This window comes from Balaenoptera physalus (assembly GCF_965194825.1).
Source record: "Balaenoptera physalus genome assembly, chromosome: 1".
Taxonomy (NCBI): Eukaryota; Metazoa; Chordata; class Mammalia; order Artiodactyla; family Balaenopteridae; genus Balaenoptera; species Balaenoptera physalus.
In genome coordinates, this window is record NC_138882.1 from 160044035 (window position 1) to 160071476 (window position 27442).

The following is a 27442-nucleotide window of genomic DNA, read 5'->3' on the forward strand; positions in this document are numbered from 1 at the left end:
TCTCTGTGTGATCTCCAGCAAATTGCTTAACCTCTCTGAGCCTCACTCTCTGCATCTTATGTTGACAGTTATAAATTCCACCTCATACTACTGTGGTGAGGATGAAATGGGCTAATTGTGTAAATCGTCCCGCCCCCCGCCCCCGCCACAATTTGAACACCTGGGAAATGGCTGTAAAAACGTCCCGAGGTGCCTTGTGGGTAACCCAATCAGGTAGGTAACCTGAAAGGTCGAGAATTCCCAAGTGTCTGATTTGGGTGCGCTGGGATCCGCCCAGAGGGCGTGGCCAACCAAAGAATGCTGATCTGGGACCCCAGTACATCCGGCCCCCGAGACTATATAAGAGGTCAGCTACTTCAGCTTGTAGCCCAGTCTTGGCAACTCTTGGCCCACGACGCTGAGGTCCCCGGCCACACAATGGATCCACTGATGGTGAGTCTGCCCCTTCAAACAGAGCAGCCAAAGTCTGGGTGGTGAGGTGGAAGGTCAGCAACTCCCAGGTGGACAGCCGTGAGTCCTAGCAGGGGGTACACTCTTGTGGAAGAGGAACCCAAACATTCAAAACATTAATTTCTTTGAGGCCTTCTTTACTGAGCACCCCTGCGTGTCTGCAGTGTCCAGGGGGTGCCCTCGTGCAGACAGTCGAGTTCCTGAAGAAGAGACAGTGTTGGCACCTGTCCAGTTGGCTGCTGTCCCCGAAGGCCCCTTGAGGGCAAGGCTGCTGTCTAGATGGTACCCCCCCCCCCCAGTCCCCAGATCACTACCTGGTACTGGGCAGCTGCAACCTGTGTGGAAAGGATGGAAGGATGTGCAAAATGGGTGGCCATGTGTGGAGGCGCCTGGGTGGACTCTGGTAGAAATTAGTTAGACAATCAAGAGAACGAGTTATATAGCCCGTGGCAGGGGGCACCGATTTCTCCCTTCCTTGAAAACATTTTATTTTTATTTACCCAGCTTTATTGATGTATAATTGACAAACTCGCATAAATTTAAAGTGTACAACATGCTGATTTGATGTATGTATATGTTGTGAAATGATTACCACACTCAAAGTGGTTAACACAATCATCACCTGACGTGGTTACCTTTCTGTTTTGGGTGACGATGCTTAAGATCTACTCTCTTAGCAAATTTCTAGTATCCAATACAGCATTATTAACTATCATCACCATGCTGTACATTAGATCCTCAGAACTTATTCCTCTTATGACTTGTGTACTCTTTGACCAAGAGCTCCCACTCTTCTCTCTGATTCTATGAGTTCTACTGTTTTTCCTCTTTCTACATAAAAATAATAACATAAAGTTTATGTTTTTCTGACTTATTTCACATAGAATAATGCCATGCTCTCTAGGTTCATCCACGTAGTCACAAATGTCAGGATTTCCTTCTTTTTGATGGCCAAATAATGTTCTCTGTTCTCAGAAAGCAGAGCATTCCTATGAAACTTTTTGTAAGCTGAAATGGCATAAAGCACTGAGGCAATTACCTCAGGATGCTTCTTGCTAAAGGTTAGGCAAAACAAATGGAGATAAAGCCCAGGTGCTCACAGACAGAGTTCAATGGTATGGCGTCTTGCTGAGGAGGTGCTGAGTGTAGTCCCCCTGGGAGGAGCTGCCACTCTCCCTGTTCTCGGTGTGCGTTGCCTCTGTTCGAGTTCACTGCAAAACAAATGTTGAGGGACTTCCCTGGTGGTCCAGTGGTTAAGAGTCTGCGTTTCCAATGCAGAGGGTGCGGGTTTGATCCCTGGTCGGTTAACTAAGATTCTACATGCCGCACGACGTGGCCAAAAAAAAAAAAATGATTAGCACTATTTTCACTTTCACCTGTTTTTGTAAAAGTGCAAATCCTCTTCTGGGTTTTTTGTTTTTTGGTTTTTTTTGGTTATTGAAAACAGATATTAATGTAGGTGTTCCATAAAAGCAAAGTGGCATAATGCAAACTTTCCAAAAGCTCTGGATACCTGAATAGCACATTTTCTTTATCATTCATCCCATGGACAGACACTTGGGTTGTTTCCATATCTTGGCTATGGCGACTAGGGCTGCATTGAACCTCTGAGTGTGGATCTCTTTTCGAGATACGGATTTCATTTCCTTTGAGCACCCAGAAGTGGAATAGCTGGATCATATGGTAGTTCTAGTATTTAATTTTTCAGGAACTTCCATACTGTTTTCCATAACAGCTGTGCCAATTTACATTCCCAACAGCAGTGCATGAGGGTTCCCTTTTCTCCAAATCCTCCCCCAATTTTATATCTTGTCTTTTTGATAATACGTATTCTAACAGTTATGAGGTGCTATTTTACTGTAGTTTCTGTTTGCATTTCCCTGATGATTAGTGTTGATCAGAACTTTTTTGTGTACCTATTGGCCATCTGTATGTCTTTGCAAAAATGTCTGTGAAGGTCCTTTGCCCATTTCTAAGTCAGATTGTTTTTTGCTATGGAGTGGTATGAGTTCCGTGTATATTTAGATATGAACCCCTTATCAGATAGATGGTTTGCAGAGATTTTCTCCCATCCACAGGCTGCTTTTTGACTTTGTTGCTTGTTTCCTTTGCTGTGCAGAAACTTCAGTTTGATGGAGTCCCACTTGTTTATTTTGGCTTTTGTTGCACATGCTTTTGGTGTCAAATCCAAAATAATCAATACCAAGACCACTGTCAAGGAGATTTTTCCCCTATGTTTTCTTCTAGAATCTTCATGGTTTCAAGTTTTATATTTAATTCTTTAGTATATTTCAAGTTAATTTTTGTGAGTTCTATAAGATGGGGATCCACTTTCATTCTTAAACCTGTGTGTATCTAGTTTTGCCAACACCCTTTATTGCAGCGACTATCTTTTCTACATTGTGTGTTCTTGGCACCCTGGTCAAAGATGCATAGATTTATTTCTGGCTCTCTATTCTGGTCCATTAGTCTATGTGTCTGTTTTTCAGCCAGTACCATACTATTTTGATTACTATAGTTTTATAATATAGTTTGAAATCAGGAAGTGTTATGCCTCCAGCTTTTTTCTTTTCTTTCTCAGATTGCTTTTGTAATTTCGGTCTTTGGTGGATTGAGTTGAACTTTAGAATTGTTTTTTCTATTTTTGTGAAAAATGCCATTGGAATTTTGATAAGAATTCCTTTGAATCTTTAGATCAATTTGGGTAACTGCTCATTTTAACAATATTAATTCTTTCAATCTAAGAATAGGGGATATCTTTCCATCTATTTGTGTCTTCTTCAATTTCATCAATGTAATTTTCACTGTTCAGGTGTTTCACCTCTGTGGTTAAATATATTCCTAAGTACCTTATTGTTTTGATGCTATTGCAAGTGGGATTGTTTTTTTAATTTCTCTTACTGAGAGTTGTTTATGTATAGAAACACTACTGATTCTTGTATGTTGACTTTGTATCCTGAAACTTTGCTGAATTCACTTATTCTAGGCATGTTTTTGTGGAGCCTTTAGAGTTTTCTGTATATAAGATCATGACATCTGCAAACAGACATTTTTGCTTCTCCCTTTCTGATTAGGATGCTTTTTATTTCCTTTTCTTAATTAATTGCTCAGGTTAGGAATTCTAGTACTATGTTGAATGGAAGTGACAGCTGGCACCTTTGTCTTGTTCTGGAACTTAGAGAAAAATCTTCAGCTTTTCAACACCTAATTTGTAGATTTTGTCATGAAAAGGTGTTGAATTTTGTCAAGTGTTTTGTCTGCAGCTACTAAAATAACCATATAAGTTTCATCCTTCATTTATTAATTCATTAGACACATTTATTGATTTGTGTGTATTGAACATCCCTGTAACCCAGGGAAAAACCCCATTTAAGGATGGTGTATAATCCATTTAATGTGCTCTGAATTTGGTTTGCTAGAGTATTGTTGAAGATTTTTACATCTATGTTCACCAGGAATACTGACCTATAATTTTATTTTATTATTTGTTTGTTTATTTGTTTATATTTCTTTTTGGTTGGGTCTTCATTGCTGTGAGTGGGCTATCTCTAGTTGCGGTGAGCGGGGGCTACTCTTCGTTGTGGTGCACAGACTTCACATTGCAGTGGCTTCTCTTGTTGCAGAGCATGGCTCTAGGTGTGCAGGCTTCAGTAGCTGTGGCTCGCGGGCTCTAGAGTGCAGGCTCGGTAGTTGTGGCGCACAGGCTTAGTTGCTCCACGGCAAGTGGGATCTTCCCAGACCGCACAGGCTTAGTTGCTCCACGGCAAGTGGGATCTTCCCAGACCAGGGCTCGAACTCGTGTCCCCTGCATTGACAGGCGGATTCTTAACCACTGCTCCACCAGGGAAGTCCCTGGCCTATAATTTTATTTTCTTGTAGTGTTCTTATAAGCTTTGGTGGCAGGATAACGCTGGCCTCATAATGAATTTGGAACTAATCCTTCCTCTTCAATTATTGGGAAGAATGTGAGAAGGATGGACATTAATTCTTTAAAGCTTTGGTAGACTTGATCAGTGAAGTCACTTTCACTGTTGGAATCTTGTTGGAAAGATTTTTGATGACTGATATACGTCTCTTCAGATTTCCATTTCCTTATGGTTCAGTCTTGGTAGGTGGTATGTTTCTAGGAATTAACCCATTATTTTTAGGCTATCCAATTTTGGGGCATAAAATTGTTAATAGTAATCTCTTACAATCTTTATATTTCTGCAGTCTCTGTTATACTCCTTCCTCTTTCATATTTGATTTTATTTGTTAGACTGTTCTCTTTCTTTCATCTATAGTCTAGCTAAAGCTTCGTCAATTTTGCTTGTCTTTTCAAAATCCAGGTCTTTGTGTCGTTAACCTTTTCTATTATTTTTCTAGTCTCTATTTCATTTATTTCTGCTATGGTCTCTGTCATTTCTTCTTTTCTTCCACTAACATTGGGTGTAATTTGTTCTCTTCTAGTTCCTTGAGATGTGAACTTTGATTGCTTATTTGAGATCTTTCTTGTTTCTTAATGTGAGCACATAATTGTTATAAACTTCTTTTCTAGAACTGCTATTGCTGCCTCTCATAAGTTTTGGTATGTTGTGTTTCCATTTTCATTTGTCTCAAAATATTTTCTTTCCTTTTGATTTCTTCTTTGACCCATTGATTGCTCAGAAGTGTGCTGTTTAATTTCTACATATTTGTGAATTTTCCAACCTTTCTCTTTTTTGATTTCTACTTTCACACCATTTTGGTAAGAAAAGATACTGGATATGACCTTAATCTTATTAAATTTTTAAAACTGTTTTTGTGATGTAACATATGATCATGATTTATCCTGGAGAATGTTCTATGTGTACCTGAGAAGAATGTGTATTCTTGTGCTGTTGGATGGAATGTAGTATATATGTCTGTTAGGTTCATTTGATCTAATGTGCAGTTCAAGTCCAATATTTCTATATTGATCTTCTGTCTGAATGATCTATCTATTGTTGAAAGTGGGAAATGAAGTCCCCAACTACTGTTGTGCTGCTGTCTATTTCTGGCTTCAGAACTGTTAGTATTTGTTTAACATATTTATGTGTTCTTATGTTGAGTCCATTAATTTACAATTGTTATATCCTCTTGATTAATTGTTCCCTTTTCTTATATAATGACCTTCTTTTTCTCATGTAACAGCTTTTGATTAATCAACTTTTCTGATATAGTATAGCTACCCTGCTCTCTTTTGGTTTCCATTTGCATGGAATGTATTTTGTCATCTTTTCACTTTCATCCTACGTGTGTCCTGAAACCTTAAACATCAACTATATTACAATTTTTAAAAGTCTGTGGGGCAAGATCTCTGCAGGGGATGGTGTGGTATTCATGCATCTATCGAGATACCACCTCCACTGACAGATGAGAGTACCATAGGGAAAGTTCATATTTTAGAAATATTACCCTGACTGTCTTTGGAGGGTACACAAGATGGAGTCAACCCCAAATTCACAGAGGCCAATTAAGAGGCAGTTGCAGGCTTTTAGGCAAGCAATGATGGTGGACTAGACTAGGATTGGGTCAATAGGTATGGAGAAGCATGGTGTGTGGAATTGGGATTTGAGCTAGGTAAGGCACATGAAATTCTAACTTTTTTTTGCAGGATCTCACAAATGAAGACCAAGTTCACTTATCAGGCAATGGCAAAGAGGCTTCAGGGGACTCTTACCTTCAAGCAATTGAAGAAATTGAGGCATTTTATCAATACCTCAATGAGAAATATAAGGCAGGAACTCCAGCTGCACCAGAGCCAGAGCTCTATGTACCTCTGACTGACCATGATGAGAACAGCCAAAAGGAGTCAATCCAGAACCAGGTGATGTATCCTTTGAAGCCCACAATGATGATTTCTACATCTTCTAACATCCCTGGACAGTTCTTATCCAGAACTAAGATCACCCCATGTTACAGCCCTTGATTTGCCCTTGGAAACCTAAGCAAGACCCTTTTTGACCCCAAGGTGACCTCTTTTGATGAGAGCAAACCCACAGTAACATCCCAGATGACAGATGTTACTGACACCCCAAACACATCCTGAGATTTTAAAGGCTGGTTGCAGACCTAGAACTGGGGGAGTGGAAATCGGAAGTCCTTTACTGGGTCCTTTTTCTATGAGGTCTTCCCAACTGGACCTGTCACACCCTGCTAAGGATGAAGTAGAGTTCTCTAGTCTTGAGGAACTTTCAGTCCAGTGGTGGGGGAAGGGGAGTAGACAGGCATAACAGTATTTCAAGAGTGGAAATGAGAGGAAAGGAAGTGCCCTAATATGATGTTATTAGAGGTTGACTTCCAATGAGGCTTCATCTCAGAGAATCCCTAGGTTGTTTTTTTTTTTTTTTTGAAGTGGCGCTTTTTTATTTTTTAATATTTATTTATTTGCTTGTGCTGGGTCTTAGTTATGGCCAGCAGCCTCCTTAATTGTGGCTCACAGGCTCCTTATTTGTGGCATGTGAACTCTTAGTTGCTGCATGCATGTGGGATCTAGTTTCCTGACCAGGGATCAAACCCGGGCCCTCAGCATTGGGAGTGGGAAGTCTTAACCACTGCTCCATCAGGGAAGTCCCAAGAATCCCTAGGTTTTGATGGTCCTTTTTGTTGGAGTGTCTCCACAGTGACATTGGCCTCATGAGGGTACCCATTTCCACACCTCCAAGTGACAGTGGCTTCTGCTACACCATGGCTTGGAAAATTTCCAAGTGTGATTATAGATAACAATTAAATTTAAGGGCATCTATCACTTCTATGGATTTTTTTTGTAGAAGAAGATGACTTCGGAGTGCCCTCAGTCTACCATAGTCAATGGCTGTACAGTCATAAATTTTTAATATAACCTGGGGGAATTATCCTAGCTGTCTCTCTGCCCTGAGATTCAGGACAGGACAGAGAGACCAGTCTTTGGTGGCAGGGATAGGAATGGATGTCATATTTGATAAGACAGGCTATAGTCACTAAGACACTTTACTGAGAGAGACAGGCTGAGCAAAGGACAGGACAGGGATATGGCAAAACTGAGCAGACTGGTCTGGCTAAAGCAGGACAAGAGCTGCAAGGAAGCACACAGGGTGAAAAGATGTGAGGCTACTGACATGATGGCTTTGGGGAGTTAATTGTAAGCTTTCTACCAGATGTATAAGAAACCTAGAAGTATAGGGGTAGCTACTTCAAATAGAAGTATAGACTTTGACCGTGGGCACATTAGGCTGCTGCCTGTAATGAGACTTCTTCTTGGAATGGTTCCTGGAGGCTGATGCTTTCCAGGATGGTTCTCAGGAAGCTAGAATGCCAGGGACAACCCTGTACATTTCTGGGGGAAATGTCCACAGTGGTTCAGGTCTGTGAGCACCCAGAGTGAGATAGGTCCAATTCAAGTTAAAAGTCTTCTACTTAAGCCATGTCACTTCACCTTTTTGGACCCCTATTTACTCTTCTTTAATAGGGATTAAGGATGGCTCCTGTTTCTGGGGTCATGGTGGGAATAAAATGAGATAATATGTTTGGAAGTTCATTAATTTAACCAAATCTCCAGTAGGATGTCTGGGAGATGGGACATCTTTGGAAAAGTCTCTGGGCGGGGGCAGGCAATATAGAGATAGGGGATTAAGAAGTACAAACTCTTATGTATACAACAAGCTACAAATAAATATTGTATAAAACAAGGAATATAAAAATTATTTATAATAACTAAAATTTGAGTATAACCTTTATTATGAATCACTCTATTGTATACCTGTAACATATAATACTATACATTAAGTATACATCAATTTAAAAAAGGTCTGTGGGGCAAGATCTCTGCAGGAGATGGTGGGGCTTTCATGCATTCATCGAGATTCCCACCTTCACTTATAGACGGGTGTTGCATAGGAAGAATTTTCATTTTAGAAATATTACTCTGATGGTCTTTGGAGGTTACCCTATATGGAGTCAACTCCAGATTCACAGAGGCCACTTAAGAGGCAATTGCAAACTTTGGGCAAGAAATGATGATGGGCTAGACTAGGATTGGGTCAGCAGGGATGGAGAGGAAGCGTGTGTGAAATTGGGATTTGAGCTGGTTACGACACATGAACTTCTTTTTTTGCAGAATCCCACAACTGAAGATCTAGTTCAGTTATCAGGCAACAGCAAAGGGGTGTCGAGGGGCTCTTACCTTCAGACAATTGAGGAAATTGAGGCATTTCTCCAGGACATCAATGGGACACATGAGGCAAGATCCCCAGCTGCACCAGAGCCAGAGCTCTATGTGCCTCTGACTGCCCATGATGAGGACAGCCAAAAGGAGTCAATCCAGAACCAGGTGATGAATTTTTTGAGGCTCACAGTGATGATTTCTGCATGTTTTAACATCCCTAGGACAGTTCTTATCCAGAACTAAGATCACCCCATGTTAAAGCCCTTGATTTGCCCCCTGTAAACCTTAAGTGAGACATTTTTTGACCCCAAGGTGACCTCTTTTGATGAGAGTAAACCCAAGTAACATCCCAGATGACAGCTGTCACTGACACCCCAAACACATCCTGAGATTTTAGAGGCTGGATGCAGACCTAGAGCTGGAGGAGTAGAAATCAGAAGTCTTTCTTTGGGTCCCTTTTCTCTGAGGTCTGCCCAGCTGGATCTGTCAGACCCTGATAAGGTGGAAGTAGAGTTCTCTAGTCTTGAGTTTTCAGTCCAGTGGTAGGGGAAGGGGAGAAGACAGGCATGACGCTATTTCAAGAGTGGGAATGATAGTAAAAGAAGTGCCCTAGTATGATGTTATTAGAGGTTGACTTCCAGTGAGGCTTCATCTCAGAGAATCCCTAGGTTTTGATGGCCCTTCTTGGAGGATTGTCTCCCCAATGACATTGGCCTCATGGAGGTACCCTTTTCCACACCTCCAAGTGACTGTGGCTTCTGCTACACCATGGCTTGGAAAATTCCACTTATTTCCAAGTGTGATTATAGATAACAATTAAATTTAAGGGCATCTATTACTTCTATGGATTTTTTTGTAGAAGAAGATGACTTCGGAGTGCCCTCAGTCTACCATAGTCAATGGCTGTACAGTCATAAATTTTTAATATAACGTGGGGGAATTATCCTAGCTGTCTCTCTGCTCTGAGATTCAGGACAGGACAGAGAGACCAGTCTTTGGTGGCAGGGATAGGAATGGATGTCATATTTGATAAGACAGGCTATAGTCACTAAGACACTTTACTGAGAGAGACAGGCTGAGCAAAGGACAGGACAGGGATATGGCAAAACTGAGCAGACTGGTCTGGCTAAAGCAGGACAAGAGCTGCAAGGAGGCACACAGGGTAAAAAGATGGTGAGGCTACTGACATGATGGCTTTGGGGAGTTAATTGTAAGCTTTCTACAAGATGTATAGGAAACCTAGAAGCATAGGGATGGCCAATGAGAATAGAAGTATAGACTTTGGCCATGTGCACATTAGCCTCTGCCTGTAATGAAGCTTCTTCTTGGAATGGTTCCTGGAGGCTGCTGCTTTCTAGGATGGTTCTCAGGAAGCTAGAATGCCAGGGGGAACTCCAGGAGGTCTCTGGGGGAAATATCCACAGAGGATCAGGTCTGTGAGCACCAAGAGCAAGACAGGTCCAATTCAAGTTAAGAATCTTCTACTTGGGCCATGTCATTTCACCTCTTCAGACGTCTGTGAATTCTTCTTTAATAGGGTTTTATCATGGCTCCTGTTTCTGGGGTCATGGTTGGAATAAAATGAGATAATATGTTTGGAAGTTCATTAAATTAACCAAATCTCTGGTAGGATTTCTGGAAGATGGGGCATCTGTGGAAAAGTCTCTGTTGGGGTGGGGCAATATAGAGACAAGGGATTAAGAGGTACAAACTCTTATGTATACAACAAGCTACAAGGATATATTGTACAAAACAAGGAATATAGCCAATATTTTATAATAACTAAAAATTGAGTATAACATTTAACTATTGTGAATCACTATATAGTACACCTATAACATATAATAGTTTACATCAAGTGTTCATCAATTTTTAAAAAGTCTATGGGGCAAGCTCGCTGCAGGGGATAGTGGGGTATTTCCGTTCATCTAGAATCCCACCTCCACTGATAGGTAGAAGTAGCATAGAAAGACTTTTCATTTTAGAAATATTACTGTTTATGGAGGGCACACCGGATGGAGTCAATTCCAGATTCACAGAGGCCAATTAAGAGGCAATTGCAGGCTTTTAGGCAAGCAATGATGGTGGGCTAGACTAGGACTGGGTCAGCAGGGATGGAGAGGAAGGGCGTGTGGAGTTAGGATTTGAGCTGGGTAAGACATCTGACTTCTAACTTTTTTTGCAGAATCCCACAGCTGAATATCTAGTTCAGTTATCAGGCAACAGCAAAGAGGCTTCCATGACTTCTTTCTTTCCGACACTTGAGGACATTGATGAGTTTTTCCAGGACATCAATGAGATACATGAGGCAAGAACCCCAGCTGCACCAGAGCCAGAGCTCTATGTACCTCTGACTGCCCGTGATGAGGACGGCCAAAAGGAGTCAATGCAGAACAAGGTGATGAATGCTTTGATGCCCACAATGATGATTTATGCATGTTCTAACATCCCTGGGACAGTTTTTGTCCATATCTAACAACAACCCATGTTAAATCCCTTGATTTGCCCCCTGGGAACCTAAAGTGCCTTTCTTTTTGACCCCAAGGTGACCTCCTTTGATGAGAGAAATGCTGCAGCAGCATCCCAGTTGATGGATGTCACTGACACCACAAAGGCGTTCATCACTGATTGTAAAGTGACAACCGTTAATGCAAACAAGATGACAATCCCCATTAAGGGTACCCAGATGAAGATCCTCGATGATGACCAGAACCTCAGTGGAGGCCAGATGACCTTCAGTGGGGACCAGACCCTCTATTGGGGTCAGATGAAGAGCCCCAGTGAATGCCAGATTCTCAGTGGAGCCCAGATGACCTTCCCTGGGGACCAGGCTGTCTCTGGAAGTCAGATGAAAACCATCCATGTGTACCAGACCCACAGTGGAGGCCAGATGAGCTTCAGTGGGGACCAAACCCTCTATAGGTGTCCGATGAAGACACTCAATGATGAGAACACTCCCCATGAAGTCCATATGGTGCCACACTCCTCATCATCATTGCCATATCCTAGATTTCTGTACATTTCTAGTTCCCATTTGATCCAAGGACAACCCCTAGAAAAGCAGAAGTGGAATCTCAAGATTCAGAGATGTCCGTTGCAGAAGAATTCTGACATTTTGAAACCCTACATCTGTACATACCAGGACTGTGGGAAATCGTATTCAAAATCTTCCCACCTGCGAATCCATGAGCGCCTACACACTGGTGAGTGAAGACTGAAGTATAAGGGTGTCAGGAAAATGACTAAAGATCTCTGCCTTTATAAGACTTTGGGGTCATTTGAGATTGTTGCCACCTCCCTCTAAGTCTAGGACCCAGAAGACCCTAGAAAATGCTGGCAAATCTGGAAGGGTATATAAAGCAGTCCTAAGAACAGACTCTAGTTCTGGGCCAGAGGCAACATGGCTGCAGCCTTTTCTGGTATTGAATGCCTGGGATGATGGAAGAAGTGGAGGGATTTGTTTGACCTCTTAGGGTGGTCTTGACTTTACCTCTCCTGGGACTTCTCTTCATGACTCCTATAGGTCCAACAGATAACCCCTCTCCCTCAACCTTCTTTACCCACCACTGACCTTCGTCTTCCCCTCCTGGTTTTCTTTTTCTTTTCCTCTCCCTCCTGCACAGTTTTCCTCTCAGCCTTCTAGCCCATCCTGCCCTCCTTCTCTTCCTTCCCCATGCACCCCTTCCAGTCTCCTTTCTGTCTCTCCCTGTCCCACTGCAACATGCCCAATTCCCTTTTCTTCTCCATTCATTTCCAACTTCCCTGTCCCATGTTACCCTGAAGCATGACAAGTCTTCCTTTCTTTCTCGGGTCTAGGAGAGAAGCCCTACAAATGCAACGTGAAGGGATGCACATGGGCATTCTCCCGTTTGGATGAGCTCAACAGACACATGAGGAAGCACACCAGGGAGCGGCCCTACCTGTGTACTAAATGCAACAGGAGCTTTGCACGATCCGATCACTTAAAGCAGCATCAGAGAGTCCACAGATAAATTTCTTCCATGATGACACACCTATCAGCCTTTGAGAAAATGAGTTGAGCTGAAAGATTCTCCCTGCAAAACTTTGCTCGGTGCTCAGTACCTAGCAGTGTGCCAGCACATAGTAGATGCTTAATATTAGTTGTAAACTTTTAAGGTTTTCATTTATTTTTTTCTGAAACATATAAAGAATGCATGTATGCATTTCAATAGAATCAGAAGCAGTCTTCATTCACTTTCCTGTACGTGGTGAATGTTTTCAGTGTGCTATGTATGAATCCTTGTAGATCGCTGCTTGTGTATTTACTTCTATGTGTACATGTAAAGATGTTTATATGTAGATGATTGCAATGTAAGCATAGCATAGTTCAGATGTATAAAGAATGTAGCATTTCATATCTGAGCTCATGTTTCTTTGGAGGTTCATTTCAATGGAGTTGGGAGGGACACTTGGTCACTTCCAGTGTCAAGTGGCCTCAGATTAAATGAAACTCATTTGGATGAACTTAATCTATTAAAAAGTTGAATCTCTTGTCTTGGCTGTTTTTCTCTCGGACAAAGTGTCTCTTTCCCCCTCTGCCTTCTCTATATGCCGTCAGGACACAGGGGTGGTGGTATTGGAGGAGGAGGAGTCAAGTGCTGGCTGCCAGGGGCAGGACATTTCCTCTCCATGGGGCCTCAGGGTCTTTCCATCATGGCTTCTGCTGACATGTCTGCAGCTGCAGTGACCTGGGGTCTGCTTCTCTTGGCCTGGGCATGGCTGGACACCTGCTCCTGAGGAGTTTAGCCATCTTCGCCTGCTGCTAGGTCCTTCTCCCAGCTCTTGCAGGCCCTGTCCTCTTAGGTGTGGCTTGGGCTCCCATCCAAATGCCAGCTTGTATAATATTCCCCCTGGAAAAGTGTGTGGGTAAAACCCAGGATGTGATTTGTCCCACTGCTCATTTCCAAGGGGGGCCCCTCTGAAAAGCACTTTCCAGACCAAGACTTAAAAAAGAAGCAGACTACAAATCCCAGGGCTTCAGTTTGCCCTGCAACATTTGAAGATCAACTTGACCCACCCACTCTCACCTCACACAGGTCCTAGATACTAGATCCCTCAAGATCCCCACATGGATTATATGAGGGCATCAGTAGCTAAGGACCCCAACAAGTCACTGGACCTCTTTTATGTTTGTCATGTCTGGAATGAGATACCATGCCCATTCCCAGATAATGCCGAGGAATTTCACTGGATACTAGGTCCCTGTGCCTTGCTTGTGTCAGTGGCCCAGCTATGTAGCTGCATGTGAGCCAACTGGGGGTCCAGTCCTTGTTAGGTGGTGCCCTTGTCTAGGTCCACCAGGAGAATGTCATCAATATAACAAAGGCCAGTGCTCCCTCCAGGAGCAGGACTTTTTCCAAATCACATTCATCACCGATAGCTGGAGAATTAGGTAGCCTGGAAGTAAGATATTAAAGGTATACTGCAACCCTTTCCTTATGAAGGCAAATTGATTTTTATCATCTGGGTAGAGAGGGGATGCTTAAAAAAGCATTTTCAGTAACAATTGCAGCATACCAAGTTCCCTCAGCTTGGGCAATAACCTCTGTGACACAATATCAGGTACCTGTCTGGAGCTATGGCATTGAGCCTCCTATAAGCAATGGTGAGTCTCCAGATACCCAAGGCCTTGAGCACGGTCCAGGTGGGGCTATTGAATGTAGGGTTCTCTCATGGAGAACTTTGACTTCCTTGAGATTGGCAACGTGGGTGGCTATTTCTTTTTTTTGCCCAATCAGCCCATATTATTTTGGATAAACCATGCTACTCAGCGCTGGTAGGAAATTGGGTAGGTTCATGAGTCATCCACCCACTAAAATGTTGCAGTTCTTACCAGGGATTTGGGGCAAAGGCAGGTAGGAGTACACACAGACAATCCATCTATACCAATAATATGTTGAGTACTGAGCCATGGCAAAGGAGGTTTATAGGGACCCACAAGGAATTACCCATAGTTCAGTTTTGGCAAGACTCCCAGTGATAGAAACCTCAAACCCCAAACTGGAGAGCTTTATCTGTTCCCCCTCATCCTGGAGCAAGGATTTCAGGGATCACAGTCACTTGTGTACCAGCAGTTAAAGGCCAAGAAGTGCATATTTACAATATCCAAGACATGGAAGCAATCTAAGTGTGCATCGACAGATGAATGGATAAGGAAGATGTGGTATATGTATACAATGGAATACTACTCAGCCATAAAAAGGAATGAAATAATGCCATTTGCAGCTACATGGATGGAACTAGAGATTATCATACTAAGTGAAGTAAGTCAGACAGAGAAAGACAAATATCATATGATATCACTTATATGTGGCATCTAAAAAAATGATACAAATGAACTTATTTACAAAACAGAGACAGACTCACAGACATAGAAAACAAACTATGGTTACCAAAGGGGAAAGTGTTGGGGAGGGATAAATTAGGAGCTTGGGATTAGCAGATACGCACTACTATATATAAAACAAATAAACACCAAGGACCTACTGTATAGCATAGGGAACTATACTCAATACCTTGTAATAACCTATAATGGAAAGGAATCTGAAAAAGAACATAGATATAGATGATAGAGATACACATATAGATATCTGAATAACTTTGCTGTTCACCAGAAACGAACACAACATTGTAAATCAACTATACTTCAGTTTTTAAAAAAAAGTCAAGAAGTGCAATTCTCCCTCACATCCTTGTTGAAACTTGACCTTGGCTTAGGGCCTCCAGTCCCCTGTGGGGACAGAGGGACCTTAGCATGGCCCGTAGTCTTGTTAATTTTTTTAGTCTTATTTATTTTTGAATGCCAAGAGGTCCAGGTAAAAGTGGCAGTACTCTTCATTTCCAGGCTCCCCAGGAGCCCCATCAGGTGTCCCATGGCCCAGCATTTGGTCCTGATTTCCTTGGCCTATCAGTTGCCTTTGAGACTGCCAGCTAAGAATCAAGTTCAGAGAACTTTCTAGGAAGGCCTTAGCCCAGTTTGCCCAGGAGAGGGCGCCAGGTCATTACTCTAACATCCGTTATCTCTCTCGCTCAGTCTTTGCTATTTTGCCAGTGGCCACTTTTTCCATATCTAGGAACTGGTCAGTTAAGATTTGAACTGTGTCATGGACCAATTGACCTGACTTCACAACAGGGTGTAACGGCCTGATGACCAGGGCCAACTCAAGCAGCATCTACAAACCTGGAAATTTGAGTCTGGCTAAGTCTTACCATCTACTGTCCTCAATCCCTCATTGTAGGTCCCCATGGGGCCACAAGGATGGCTTGCAGGGAGGCTATATCCTCTGCAGGTGTGGTCTAAACAAGGGACCTGTCACGGGTGAACCAAACCTGAGGGAGTACCCAGTAGAGGAAGGAGGTCTCAGATGGTTGGGCCGCCTCTCCCTTCCCTCTTCCTCTTCCTCCCCAGCCAAAATGGACATCATCAGGGCACTTTGAAAGAGAGGGTCTGTAGCAATGCACCCCACAAACAGACCCTCCATCATGAAGTTTAACAAGATGATCTTTGTTATGGTGGAGGCAAACCAACCAAGTCTCTAGGTCTCTTTGAGCTACTGGAGAAAGCAATCTTGAAGGATTCCATACTCTTTTGCAGACAGTATGAATCTCAATAACGCACTGGGTTGCAGGGCCTCTGTTGGCACCAGGAACCTGCTTGGATCCAACAAGAGTTACTGCATGCAACGCAGTGTCTCTGACAGCTGTTGGTCCCGTTGCTGAAGGACCATGAGCAGTGGCCAGGGAACTGCTACCCTAGGTTTCCTGGAGTCCCTCTGTTGGATTTCTAATTTGACCCATAAGGAAACTCAGCCAGGGAGCTGAAGGCCAATGGTTCCTCTCAGAACTAAAAGTTTCCATAAATAATTCACTAGCACTCCCAAGGCCCATTTGCATGGCTGTGGAAGTGCCCAGGGGACCCTCAGGCTTTTTGTTCTTCCAGAAAGGCTTAGGGCTTGATTGGCCACCCTGCTGGCTGCATCAGTTTGTTGAGTTGCCAGGTGCCAAGATGGTTAATTAAGACAACAAGCCAAATTGCAGGTAAAAGTCCAACTTCACTTACTGTGTCACTGCAAGCAAGAGGTGAAATGAAGAGGTGCTGGCTCCTTAATGCTCCGTTTTCCACAATGGAAAAGATTTTCACACGTTGGGGTATGGGGAAATCATTCTGGCTTATACAAAGTTTGGCCTAAACTTTATGTGAACTAGAACATCCTGGCTTTTGGCCTGTCAAACATCCATTGCACATCTGCTTTAACTATAGAAGAATGCATTATCTAGAAGTAAAAAGAATGTCTACTTTGAGGATAAGAATCAATGCTTCCCTTCCTATGACACCAATGTTAGTACTCCTTGGAAGATTCCTTTCCCAAATGCCAAGGCCATACTGACTCGCCATGTATTGATGCACTCTAATCTGTTTCTTCTGAAACCTTGAAGGAATGTACCCTTGTCATGTTTGATGTACGTTCTTGTCCTGAGAAGATATGAAGCTGTGCTGAAAGTCATGCATCTCTGCAGCACTTTCTTCCTTGGTGGAGACTGCACTCCAAGGCTAGTCCTCAGTATGGCTAGAATAACACTCTCTTCTATTCCTTATTTTAGATTGTTTATTGATTGTTTGGCTTGACACCCGCTTGGAACAGCACAAGGCAAGGGTCAGATAATGCAGGCAGACAGGAATGATCTCACTGCCAAGGATCCTCAAACAAACATTTCCTGTCTTTTCATGCACTTGGGGGATCTGGGGGAGGAAGAGGAGGAAGGGCTAAGATTGGAAAAGTACTGAGTCATAGTGAAGAAAAATGCCTCACCAAGGCCCCTGGTAACGAGGCCTCTCGATGGAGGTGACCAGGCAAGAAACACAAATATGCATCAGCTTATCTGGATCCCAAGTGGCCCTGGGATCCTTGCTGCTCCCTTCAGAAAACTGCAATGGCCTGGCTGTGCCAGGCTGCCTGGCATGGGGAGGGCAGCTTCCCCCAGGAGACCAGTCAGGCAAAGCCTTATGGTCAGCCCTGAAAAACCATACACAGGATTTAGACTGGAACCTGATTCCTCACCCAATTTCAGAGTTGGAATATTATTGATACTTTTGTACCTACTTGTGTTCTCCCCCATCCAACCATCTGTCTAGCCTCTAGAATTAACAACTACTCTGAATTTTGTATGTATAAAGTCCCTTGATTTTCCTTGTATCAATTTATCACAAATGTATGTATTCAAAAAATGTACAGTTTTTCTTATTTTGTGCTTCATGTAAACGACATTACGCTCCTCATAGTCTTCTGAACCTGATTTATTCTCAACTCAAAATGATATTTCTAAGATTCATTTGTGTTATTGCTTGGACAAAAAAAAAAGGAAAAGAAAAGAAAGGAAAAGAAATCCTTAACAACTGCCAAAGAAAATTTCAATGCCTTATCAACACACTGGGGTGGGAAGGAGACCAAAGAGATATGAGAGTGCACTTGGGTCTTGTGTCAAGTGCAACCAACCGAAAGAGAAAAGATAATACAGCCGTCCCTTATTATCCAAATTTAATCTGCTGGACAGTGAATTTTTTTAATTTATTTATTTAATTTATTTATTATTTTTGGCTGCCTTTGGTCTTTGTTGCTGCACGCGGGCTTTCTCTAGTTGTGGCGAGCGAGGGCTACTCTTCGTTGCGGTGCGTGGGCTTCTCATTGCAGTGGCTTCTCTTGTTGCAGAGCACGGGCTCTAGGTGCACGGGCTTCAGTAGTTGTGGCACATGGGCTCAGTAGTTGTGGCTCGCAGGCTCTAGAGCACAGGCTCAGTAGCTGTGGCGCACGGGCTTAGTTGCTCCGCAGCATGTGGGATCTTCCCAGACCAGGGCTCGAACCTCTGTTTCCTGCATTGGCAGGCGGATTCTTAACCACTACGCCACCAGGAAAGCCCTGGACAGTGAATTTTTAGACACTGACTTAAATATGCAAAATAGTAACACATTCCCACCCCATTGAAAATCTCAGCCAATTTCCTCAAATTTCACTAAAACACTCATATACTAATCCACCAAGCATTTCCCATTATATAAAGAATTAAAACCCCCAATTCCATATTTATTTATAATGTAATAAACTCACTAGTAGACATGGCAGTGTGCAGTAGGCAATGATACTGTACAGTATGGGATACTAATTGCATTCTCCTTTTGCACCACAGCAAACATGCTCTGTGATTGCATCATTCAGAGTCCAATCAGGAGACAGAAAACACAGTGATTTAAACATTCATTAAACAGAATGAATAAACTGTGATAAAAGAGTAACTCTCAGATGTAAGGGAACATTATATGGGACCCTAGGGCTGAAAGAGGACAGGCTCAGGAGTAAGGACAAGCATGGAAGATGGGCCCTCTCTCTGAGGTTGGGGTTCTGATCTCATTGAAGAAGGTATAGTTGCAGAAGGTGGATGGCAGAGAAGTTTGCAGGTTTGTAGTCATTGCGGAAGCAGAGCTGGACCACAGTCACTGCTCAAGCAGGAAGGAACCCTCCAGGGTGCAGGTGAGCTGTAGACGGGTGCTGGGTGCATGAGCGGGAATGGAGGTGCTAGTGTGAGCCCGAGGCACAGAACACACAGTGCCCATGGTGGGAGGGCTGTGTGCTGGGAGGGTTAGAGGAGACAACCTTGAGAGTTAGCAGAGGGACTGAGGACACTGGTGTGGGTGGGAGGCCTGCAGTGTGCAGTGTCTGCATTGACAGGGCTGCAGGAGGATGATCACCAGGCTGTGCTCTGGCTGCAAGGTCAACAAATACTAATGTGGAGGCGGTGAATGAAGACACAGATAGATCAGTGGGATAAAATACAAAGCTCATAAACAGACAGAAGGACATATGGGAAATAAGTATAAAAGTGACAAATCACTGGAAGAAAGATGATCTTTAAGAAATTGTGCTGGTCCCAATGTTCATTGCAGCACTATTTACAATAGCCAGGTCATGGAAGCAACCTAAATGCCCATCGACAGACGAATGGATAAAGAAGATGTGGTACATATATACAATGGAATATTACTCAGCCATAAAAAGGAACGAAATTGAGTCATTTGTTGAGACGTGGATGGATCTAGAGACTGTCATACAGAATGAAGTAAGTCAGAAAGAGAAAAACAAATATCATATATTAACACGTGTATGTGGAGCCTAGAAAAATGGTACAGATGAACCAGGTTGCAGGGCAGAAGTTGAGACACAGATGTAGAGAACAAACGTATGGACACCAAGGGGGGAAAACTGCGATGGGGTGGGGATGGTGGTGTGCTGAATTGAGCGATTGGGATTGACATGTATACAGTGATGTGTATAAAATTGATGACTGACTAAAAAAAACTTAAAAATAAATAAATAAATAAATAAAAATAAATTAAGTCAAAAAGGGTACAAAAGAAGCAAATACCTACATAAAAAAAATAGCAACAAAGGAATGAAACATGATGATATTAATAACTAAATGAAATGTGTGGTCCTTGATCGGAAAAAAAAAAAAGAAATTGTGCTGGGATAGCTGCTTAACCTACTAGCAAAAGTTGAAATTAGATCTGTAGCTCATTCCATAGGTAAAAGTAAACTCAAATGGATCAGAAATCTAAAAGTAAAATATGCAACCATACAATTACTAGAAAAAGAAATAGGTGAATTCCTCTATAACCAGAATTTATACATAGGGTTCTAAGTATGATCCAAATCCAGACGCAATAAAAGAAGAGAGGTAGTAAAATTGATTGCATGAAAACAAAAATCTTTCACATGGCAAAATATAGAAAGATAGATAGATTGTTGATAGATGATATATAGATAGGTAGATGATAGATAGATAGGTAGATAGATAAAATCAAAAGGCAACTGGCAAACTCTAAAAATGAGGGGAAAATACACCAAAACTGAGAGGAAAAAATAGACAAAATCATGAACAGATAATTCACACTAAAAAATACTTCAATTGCCCATAAATATATGAAAAGAAATCTAGTTGTTATTCATTATTTGAAAGGCAGAAATTAAAACTACAATGGGGCTTCCCTGGTGGCGCAGTGGTTAAGAATCCGCCTGCCAATGCAGGGGACACGGGTTCGAGCCCTGGTCCGGGAAGATCCCACATGCCGCGGAGCAACTAAGCCCGCGAGTCACAACTACTGAGCCTGCGCTCTAGAGTCTTCGAGCTACAACTACTGAAGCCCGTGCTCTGCAGCAAGAGAAGCTACCACAATGAGAAGCCCCCGCACGCAGCAATGAAGACCCAACGAAGCCTAAAATAAATAAATTTTTTAAAAAAATTATAAAACTACAATGAAAGAGTGAAGTCAGTGAAAATGGTGCGGTAAAGACCTCTAAAAATTCTCTCCTCCATAAAAGCAACGAGAACCTTGGAAAAAATGGTTAGAATTCAGCAATTTTATAATTCAGGAGATTAGTTAAAGGCTTGCAGCTATCTGGGGAGAATTTATTCAAGAAAAATGGCTGATACCAGTAAGAACAGCGAACTCTGTGACATTTCAACTTGTCCTATTTCCGTCCACCCCAGCTTCATGGTAGCCTTGAAAACTAACAGCCTGCAGTCACGGTGAAAACTAGCAGCCTGGCAGCCACTGCAGGGGACAGAACAAGGCTGGAGTTACTGTAAAGCACTGTTTCCAGAAAACTGTCATTATTTGACCTGTCTGGTGGTCCCCTGGAAGAACCCACTTGCAAGGCTGACTATATTTGGCCAACCTCAGAGCTTGCCCAGTGCAAACAGCCTTTTCTCCAGGGATGTTTATCAAAACGACCATAGGCAATTGTTGAACACCACACTTGCCTGAGGCAGTAGATAACAGTTGGGAGCAAACAAACCAAAAAGGTTAAATGGAAAAGCTGGGGAATAAGATATCCATAGGAGACTCTGGAAAGCTCCAACATATAACTGGGATTCTAGAAGGTCACACACATACATAGGGCTGGGCTCATGCCCAGGCCTCTATGCATGCTCAGGAAAGAGAAGGTCTTAGTTTCTCATCTCTGGTTAACTTTGAGGTTTTGTGCAAGCAGGAAGTGAAAGCTAATATGGAGTTGTCAAGTGCCTGGCTGAATATTAAAGATGTACTACCCCAGTGTGCACACAGAGCCACATGGCAAAGACTGTAAGACTTATTGGTTCCAGGCATCTAAAGAAATATCTGTCCAATCATTAGCTGACCATTAAAGTAGCTAAGCAGAAACTTTGGTCACACACAACAAAAAATCCAATCTCTGTAGAATTATTTCAGAAAAGTCACTAAGCAGATAACAACCACAAATACAACAACCAACACTGGGGAGGGGGAGAATTGGATTTCTAGAGTTGCCACATTATTTTTAAAATGTCAAGTTTTCAACAACACAAAAAATGATGAGACATGCAAAGAAATAAAAACGTATGGCCCATACACAGGGAAAAAAATAGTCGATAGAAACTGTCCCTAAGGAACCCCAGACATTGGACTTACTGAACAAAAATTCAAATCAGCTAATTTAAATATGTCCAAAGAACTTTAAAGAGTATGAAAATGATGTCTTAGCAAATGGAGAATATAATGCAAAAACAACAGGATATCCACATGCAGAAGAAAGGAGTCACAGCATAGACAAAAATTAACTCAAAACGATCAAAGACCTAAATATAGGAGCTAAAACTAGAAAACTCCTAGAAGAAAACATAAGGGAATAAATTTATGACCATGAATTAGGCAATCGTTTCTTAAATATGACACCAAAAGCACAAGCAACCAAATTAAAAATAAATGAACTGAACTTCATCAAAATTTAAAACTTTTGTACTTCAAAGGACCCCATCAAGAATATGAAAATTCCACCCACAGAGTGGGAGAAAGTATTTGCAAATCATATATCTGATAAGGGTCTAGTATCCAGAACATAAAAACTCTTACAATTCACCAATAAAAAGACAAATAACCCAATTTAAAAATGAACAAGCAATTTGAAAAGACATTTCTCCAAAGAGAGAATACAAATGGCCAATTAGCTATATTTGTAAGAAAAATACAAGAGAGATATACAAATGCCAATAAGCACATGAAAAGACATTCACTTCATTAGTCATTAGGGAAATGCAAATTAAAACCACAGTGAGATATGATTTCACACCCACTAGGATGACTATAATCAAAAAGATGGAAAATAACAAGTGTTAATGAAATGGAGAAATTGGAACCCTCATGCATTGCCAGTGGGAGTGTAAAATGGTACGGTCACTTTAGAAATAGTTTGGCAGTTTCTCGAAACGTTAAACTAGTTACCATGTGACTCAGCATTTTCACACTAAGAGAATTGAAAACATATGTCCACACAAAAACCTGTATATGAATGTTCATAGCAGCATTAATAATAATAAAAAGTGGAAAGAACCCAAGTGTCCATCAACTGATGAATGGATAAACAAAGTGTGCCATATCCATACAATGGAATATTCTTCATCCATAAAAGGAATGAAGTCCTAATTCATGCTACAACGTGGATGAAACTTGAAAACATTTAGCTAAGTGAAAGAAGCCAGTCACAAAAGACAACATATAGTATGATTTCATTAACATGAAAGGCCCAGAATAGGCAAATCCAGGACACAAGAGTAGATAAGTGGCTGCCCAGGGGTAGAGAAAGGGGGGCAATGTGGAGGTGACTATTAGTGGGTATGGGGTTTCTTTCTGGGGTGATGAAAACATCTTGGAATTAGTGGTAATGATTGCACAACTTCATGAATATACTTTTTAAATGCTGAATATACACTTTAAAAAGATGAATTTTGTTATGTAAATTATTATTATATTATTCAGATACAAATTAATTATTCAATGAATAAATGAATAGGGGGGAATAACGGACAAATCTCTCAAGCAGAAGAATTCCAAATAATTTACATAGAAACTCCACCTTCAGGGAGGTGGAACACAAGTCCCTACTCCTTAATTGTGGGCTGCACATAGTGACTTCCTTCCAAAGAGTACAGTATGGAAGGTGGGAGGGGGCTTCCCTGGTGGCCCAGTGGTTAAGAACCTGCCTGCCAATGCAGGGGACACAGGTTCAAGCCCTGGTCTGGGAAGATCTCACATGCTGCGGAGCAACTAAGCCCGTGCACCACAACTACTGAGCCTGAGTTCTAGAACCCACAAGCCACAACTACTGAGCCTGTGTGCCACAACTACTGAAGCCTGCATGCCTAGAGCCTGTGCTCTGCAACAAGAGAAGCCACCGCAATGAGAAGCTCACGCACCGCAACGAAGACCCAACACAGCCAAAAATAAAATAAATTTAAAAATTAAAAAAAAAAAAGAAGGGGGGGGGAGCAACTTCACAGTGGAGAAACTTAACAAACACAACCACAGCCAAGCAATCAAGCTTAACATCAACAATGATAAGTCATGTGAATAGTATGTAGTACCTATGGTATGATGTGCTGGAAATATCTCCAACCAAATCATGAGAAAAACATCAGACAAATCCACTGAGAGACTTTCTACAAAATATCTGACTAGTACTCCTCAAAACTGTGAAGGTCATCAAAAAAAAAAGGAAAGTGAGAAATTATCACAGCCAAGAGGAGCCTTCATTCTAAAGGCAGTAAGAAAACATGATTACTAAATATAAGGTACTATCCTGGATGGAATCCTGGAACAGAAAGAGGACATTAGGTAAAAACTAAGGAAATCTAAATAAAGTATAGACTTAAGTTAATAAAAATGTATCAATATTGGTTTATTAATTGTAACAAATACACCATCCTAATGTAAGATGTTAATAATAAAGGGAATTGGGTATGGAGTACATGAGAACTCTCTGTACTATCAACCCAATTTTTCCAAAACTTCTCTAAAATAGTTATTTAACTGCCCCCCAAAAGGCAATAAAATAAATCAATAAGATTAAATATTTATAACTGCAGTGGAAATAAACTCATCTATTAAAAGAAAAACAACTTTCTCAAGATTATAGCTTTGATAATAGCAAATGAACTGAATGGCCATCAATAGAAGGTTGATGAAATAAATACAGTACATCCATATGACGGAGTTATATGCGTCAGTTTAAAAGATTCTGGTAGCTCTATATTTGCTGACATAAAACAGCCTTCAAGATGTACTGATAAGTGAAAGCAGCAAGAGACCCAATGGTGTGAATACCATGCTGTTTACATATTAGAGATAGTTCTGGAAGCACATAACAAACAGTAGCATCACTTCCAAGGAGAGAAGTTCAAGAGTGGCAGGAGGACTTGTCACTGAACAATATGTTCTACCTTTTGGATTGTGTACTATATGTACATATTATCTATTTAAGATGATTTTAATGAAGCAGGCAAAGGAAAAGGAGGAAGGAAAGGAAAGAGAGAAGAGAATAACTGAAAGTTAGAGGGCTTATCTTTTATCTCAACACTCAACACTCAGTACAAGTAAGATTCATAGACCGAGGTTCTCACCAAGTGAGAACTGAATGAATGAATGAATGAATGAACACCTGAAAGACAGAGGAGAGACATTGAAAAGGGGCATTATTTCCTTGCTATCGTATATGTAGGAGTGGAATAGATGTACCAGTATTTTCTAAGAGCCTTTTGACATGCCATCCCTCCTATCCCTCCCCCATCCCATCTTTTCTGCAACCATCCAAGGCTTCATTCTAAAGGCAGCTTCCAGGGACTTCCCTGGCGGTGCAGTGTTTAAGAATCCATCAGCCAACGCAGGGGGCACGGGTTCAATCCCTGGTCCGGGAAGATCCCACATGCCGCAGAGCAACTAAGCCCATGCACCACAACTACTGAGCCTGCGCTCTAGAGTCCACGGGCCACAACTACTGAGCCTGTGTGCCACAACTACTGAAGCCTGTGCGCCTAGAGCCTGTGCTCCACAACAAGAGAAGCCACCATAATGAGAAGCCTGCGTACTGCAACAAAGAGTAGCCCCCACTTGCCGCAACTAGAGAAAGCCCACGTGCAGCAATGAAGACACAATGCAGCCAAATAAATAAATAAAATAAATTTTAAAAATAATAAAAATTAAAGACAGCTTCCATGCCCCTGTTTCTCCAGAATGTAAGATTCTCTTTAAGAACTGTTTCTCCGGGCTTCCCTGGTGGCGCAGTGGTTGAGAATCTGCCTGCCAATGCAGGGCACACGGGTTCGAGCCCTGGTCTGGGAAGATCCCACATGCCGCAGAGCAACTAGGCCCGTGAGCCACAATTACTGAGCCTGCGCGTCTGGAGCCTGTGCTCCCCAACAAGAGAGGCCGCGACAGTGAAAGGCCCGTGCACCGCGATGAAGAGTTGTCCCCACTTGCCGCAACTAGAGAAAGCCCTCGCACAGAAACGAAGACCTAACACAGCCGTAAATAAAATAAATAAATAATTAATTAATTTAAAAATAAATAGCTGCGTGTTAACTACTTTAAAAAAAAAAAAAAAAAAAAAAAGAACTGTTTCTCCAGTCTGTAGAGGGTGGCTGAATTCTACACTGGCCCAGACATAGGAGGGGGTGTCCTCCTCTGGACCCCAGCTGGGCCAGGGAAGTTGCCTTCAGGAGGACATTAGCTGCAGCCCCAGAACCCCAAGCCAGGCAGCCGCCTCCAGCACTTTCTTGAAAAAACACAATCATCATCATATGCACAGGGCATGGGTATGTTGCCAGCACAGCCCACCAGCAGGGATTATGGCTGGGGGCTGGGAGGGGACCTATAGAATGAAGACACGAGAAATTCTTCTCAGCTCAACTACTTCATCCCAAATACTGCTACTAACAATCTACTTGACTGTGCAGACCACTGTCTGCTGCCTTCCCCATAAGTAGTTGTCTACTCTTCAGCCCAGAATCTTCCATCCATCCTCCATACAAGGCAACCAAGATGGGCTTCCCAAATGCAATTGTAATCATCTCTCTCTGGGTCAGCCTTTCCTCCACTTAGATCTCCAGGAGGAGCTAAGATCCAGTTGACCTCTTGGTCACTGTATTCCTAAACAGCGAGGCCCCTGGGCACCCAGTAGACACCCAGTACATTTTTGATGATGAATGAGAATGAATAAAATGAGGGTTCCAACACTGTGCAGGGTCAATGTCCAAAAGATCTTTGGAAAGCCTTCCCCATTTCTAGGTCTTATTTTCCATCCTTCTCCCAAGCTTGCTCCCAAACTACCCCACTGTAGTAGTGTACCCCCCCGTACACTCTGGAACTCCTGCTCCAGAATCCAGAACTCCACTACCTCCTCCACCTCTGCCAAGAAGCTCCCTCTTCTGCTTGCCTTCACACCTTGCTACATCTCTGTCTTATGGAGACCTCTCATTCTCTCCATCCTACCTACCTTTGAATCTCTCACCACACTGCTACTTAAAAATCATTATTCTACTTCCCCACCAAAACCCTGTTTCCTTGGATACCTTATCCTTTTCCTGGTCACTATTTTCCACTCACCTCCCTGGTCACTTTCACTCACTCCTAGAATTTGTCACCTGCCTTGAGTACTCCTTCTTTACCCAAGGTTTAGCCATAGTCCTTGGCACCATCCAAGGATGACCCAGATAACACCCTGAATTCTCTACATTTCCAAAAACCTTCACCTCTAGTCCACCCCAGCCATCCACTTCTTTGGCCACATCCTGGATCTCATCATCATTCTAACAGCAAAAATACCTATTCAACATCCTAATCTCCACCACCATTTCTCTTTCCAGCCTCGCTCAACAATTGCTAATCTACTAGTTATCTGACTTCATTAGAACCTGTTGGTAGCTCTACTGTGTCTGTTCCTCAGCCTCCTCTAGACTTGACATTCCCCCTACCCAAACCCGTCTTAG

At 42.2% G+C, this 27442-nt stretch overlaps 1 protein-coding gene across 1 annotated transcript; it reads left to right on the forward strand.

The window, feature by feature from the left end:
• The first annotated feature begins 248 nt into the window (after positions 1-248).
• LOC309642091 (uncharacterized protein) lies at positions 249-20896 on the forward strand. Its single transcript, XM_082423045.1, has 4 exons — positions 249-4153; positions 4198-10991; positions 11139-11796; positions 12410-20896. The coding sequence occupies exons 2-4, from the start codon at positions 10833-10835 to the stop codon at positions 12583-12585; spliced, it is 993 nt and encodes a 330-aa protein (XP_082279171.1). The 5' UTR covers positions 249-4153; positions 4198-10832; the 3' UTR covers positions 12586-20896.
• The last annotated feature ends 6546 nt before the right edge of the window (positions 20897-27442 follow it).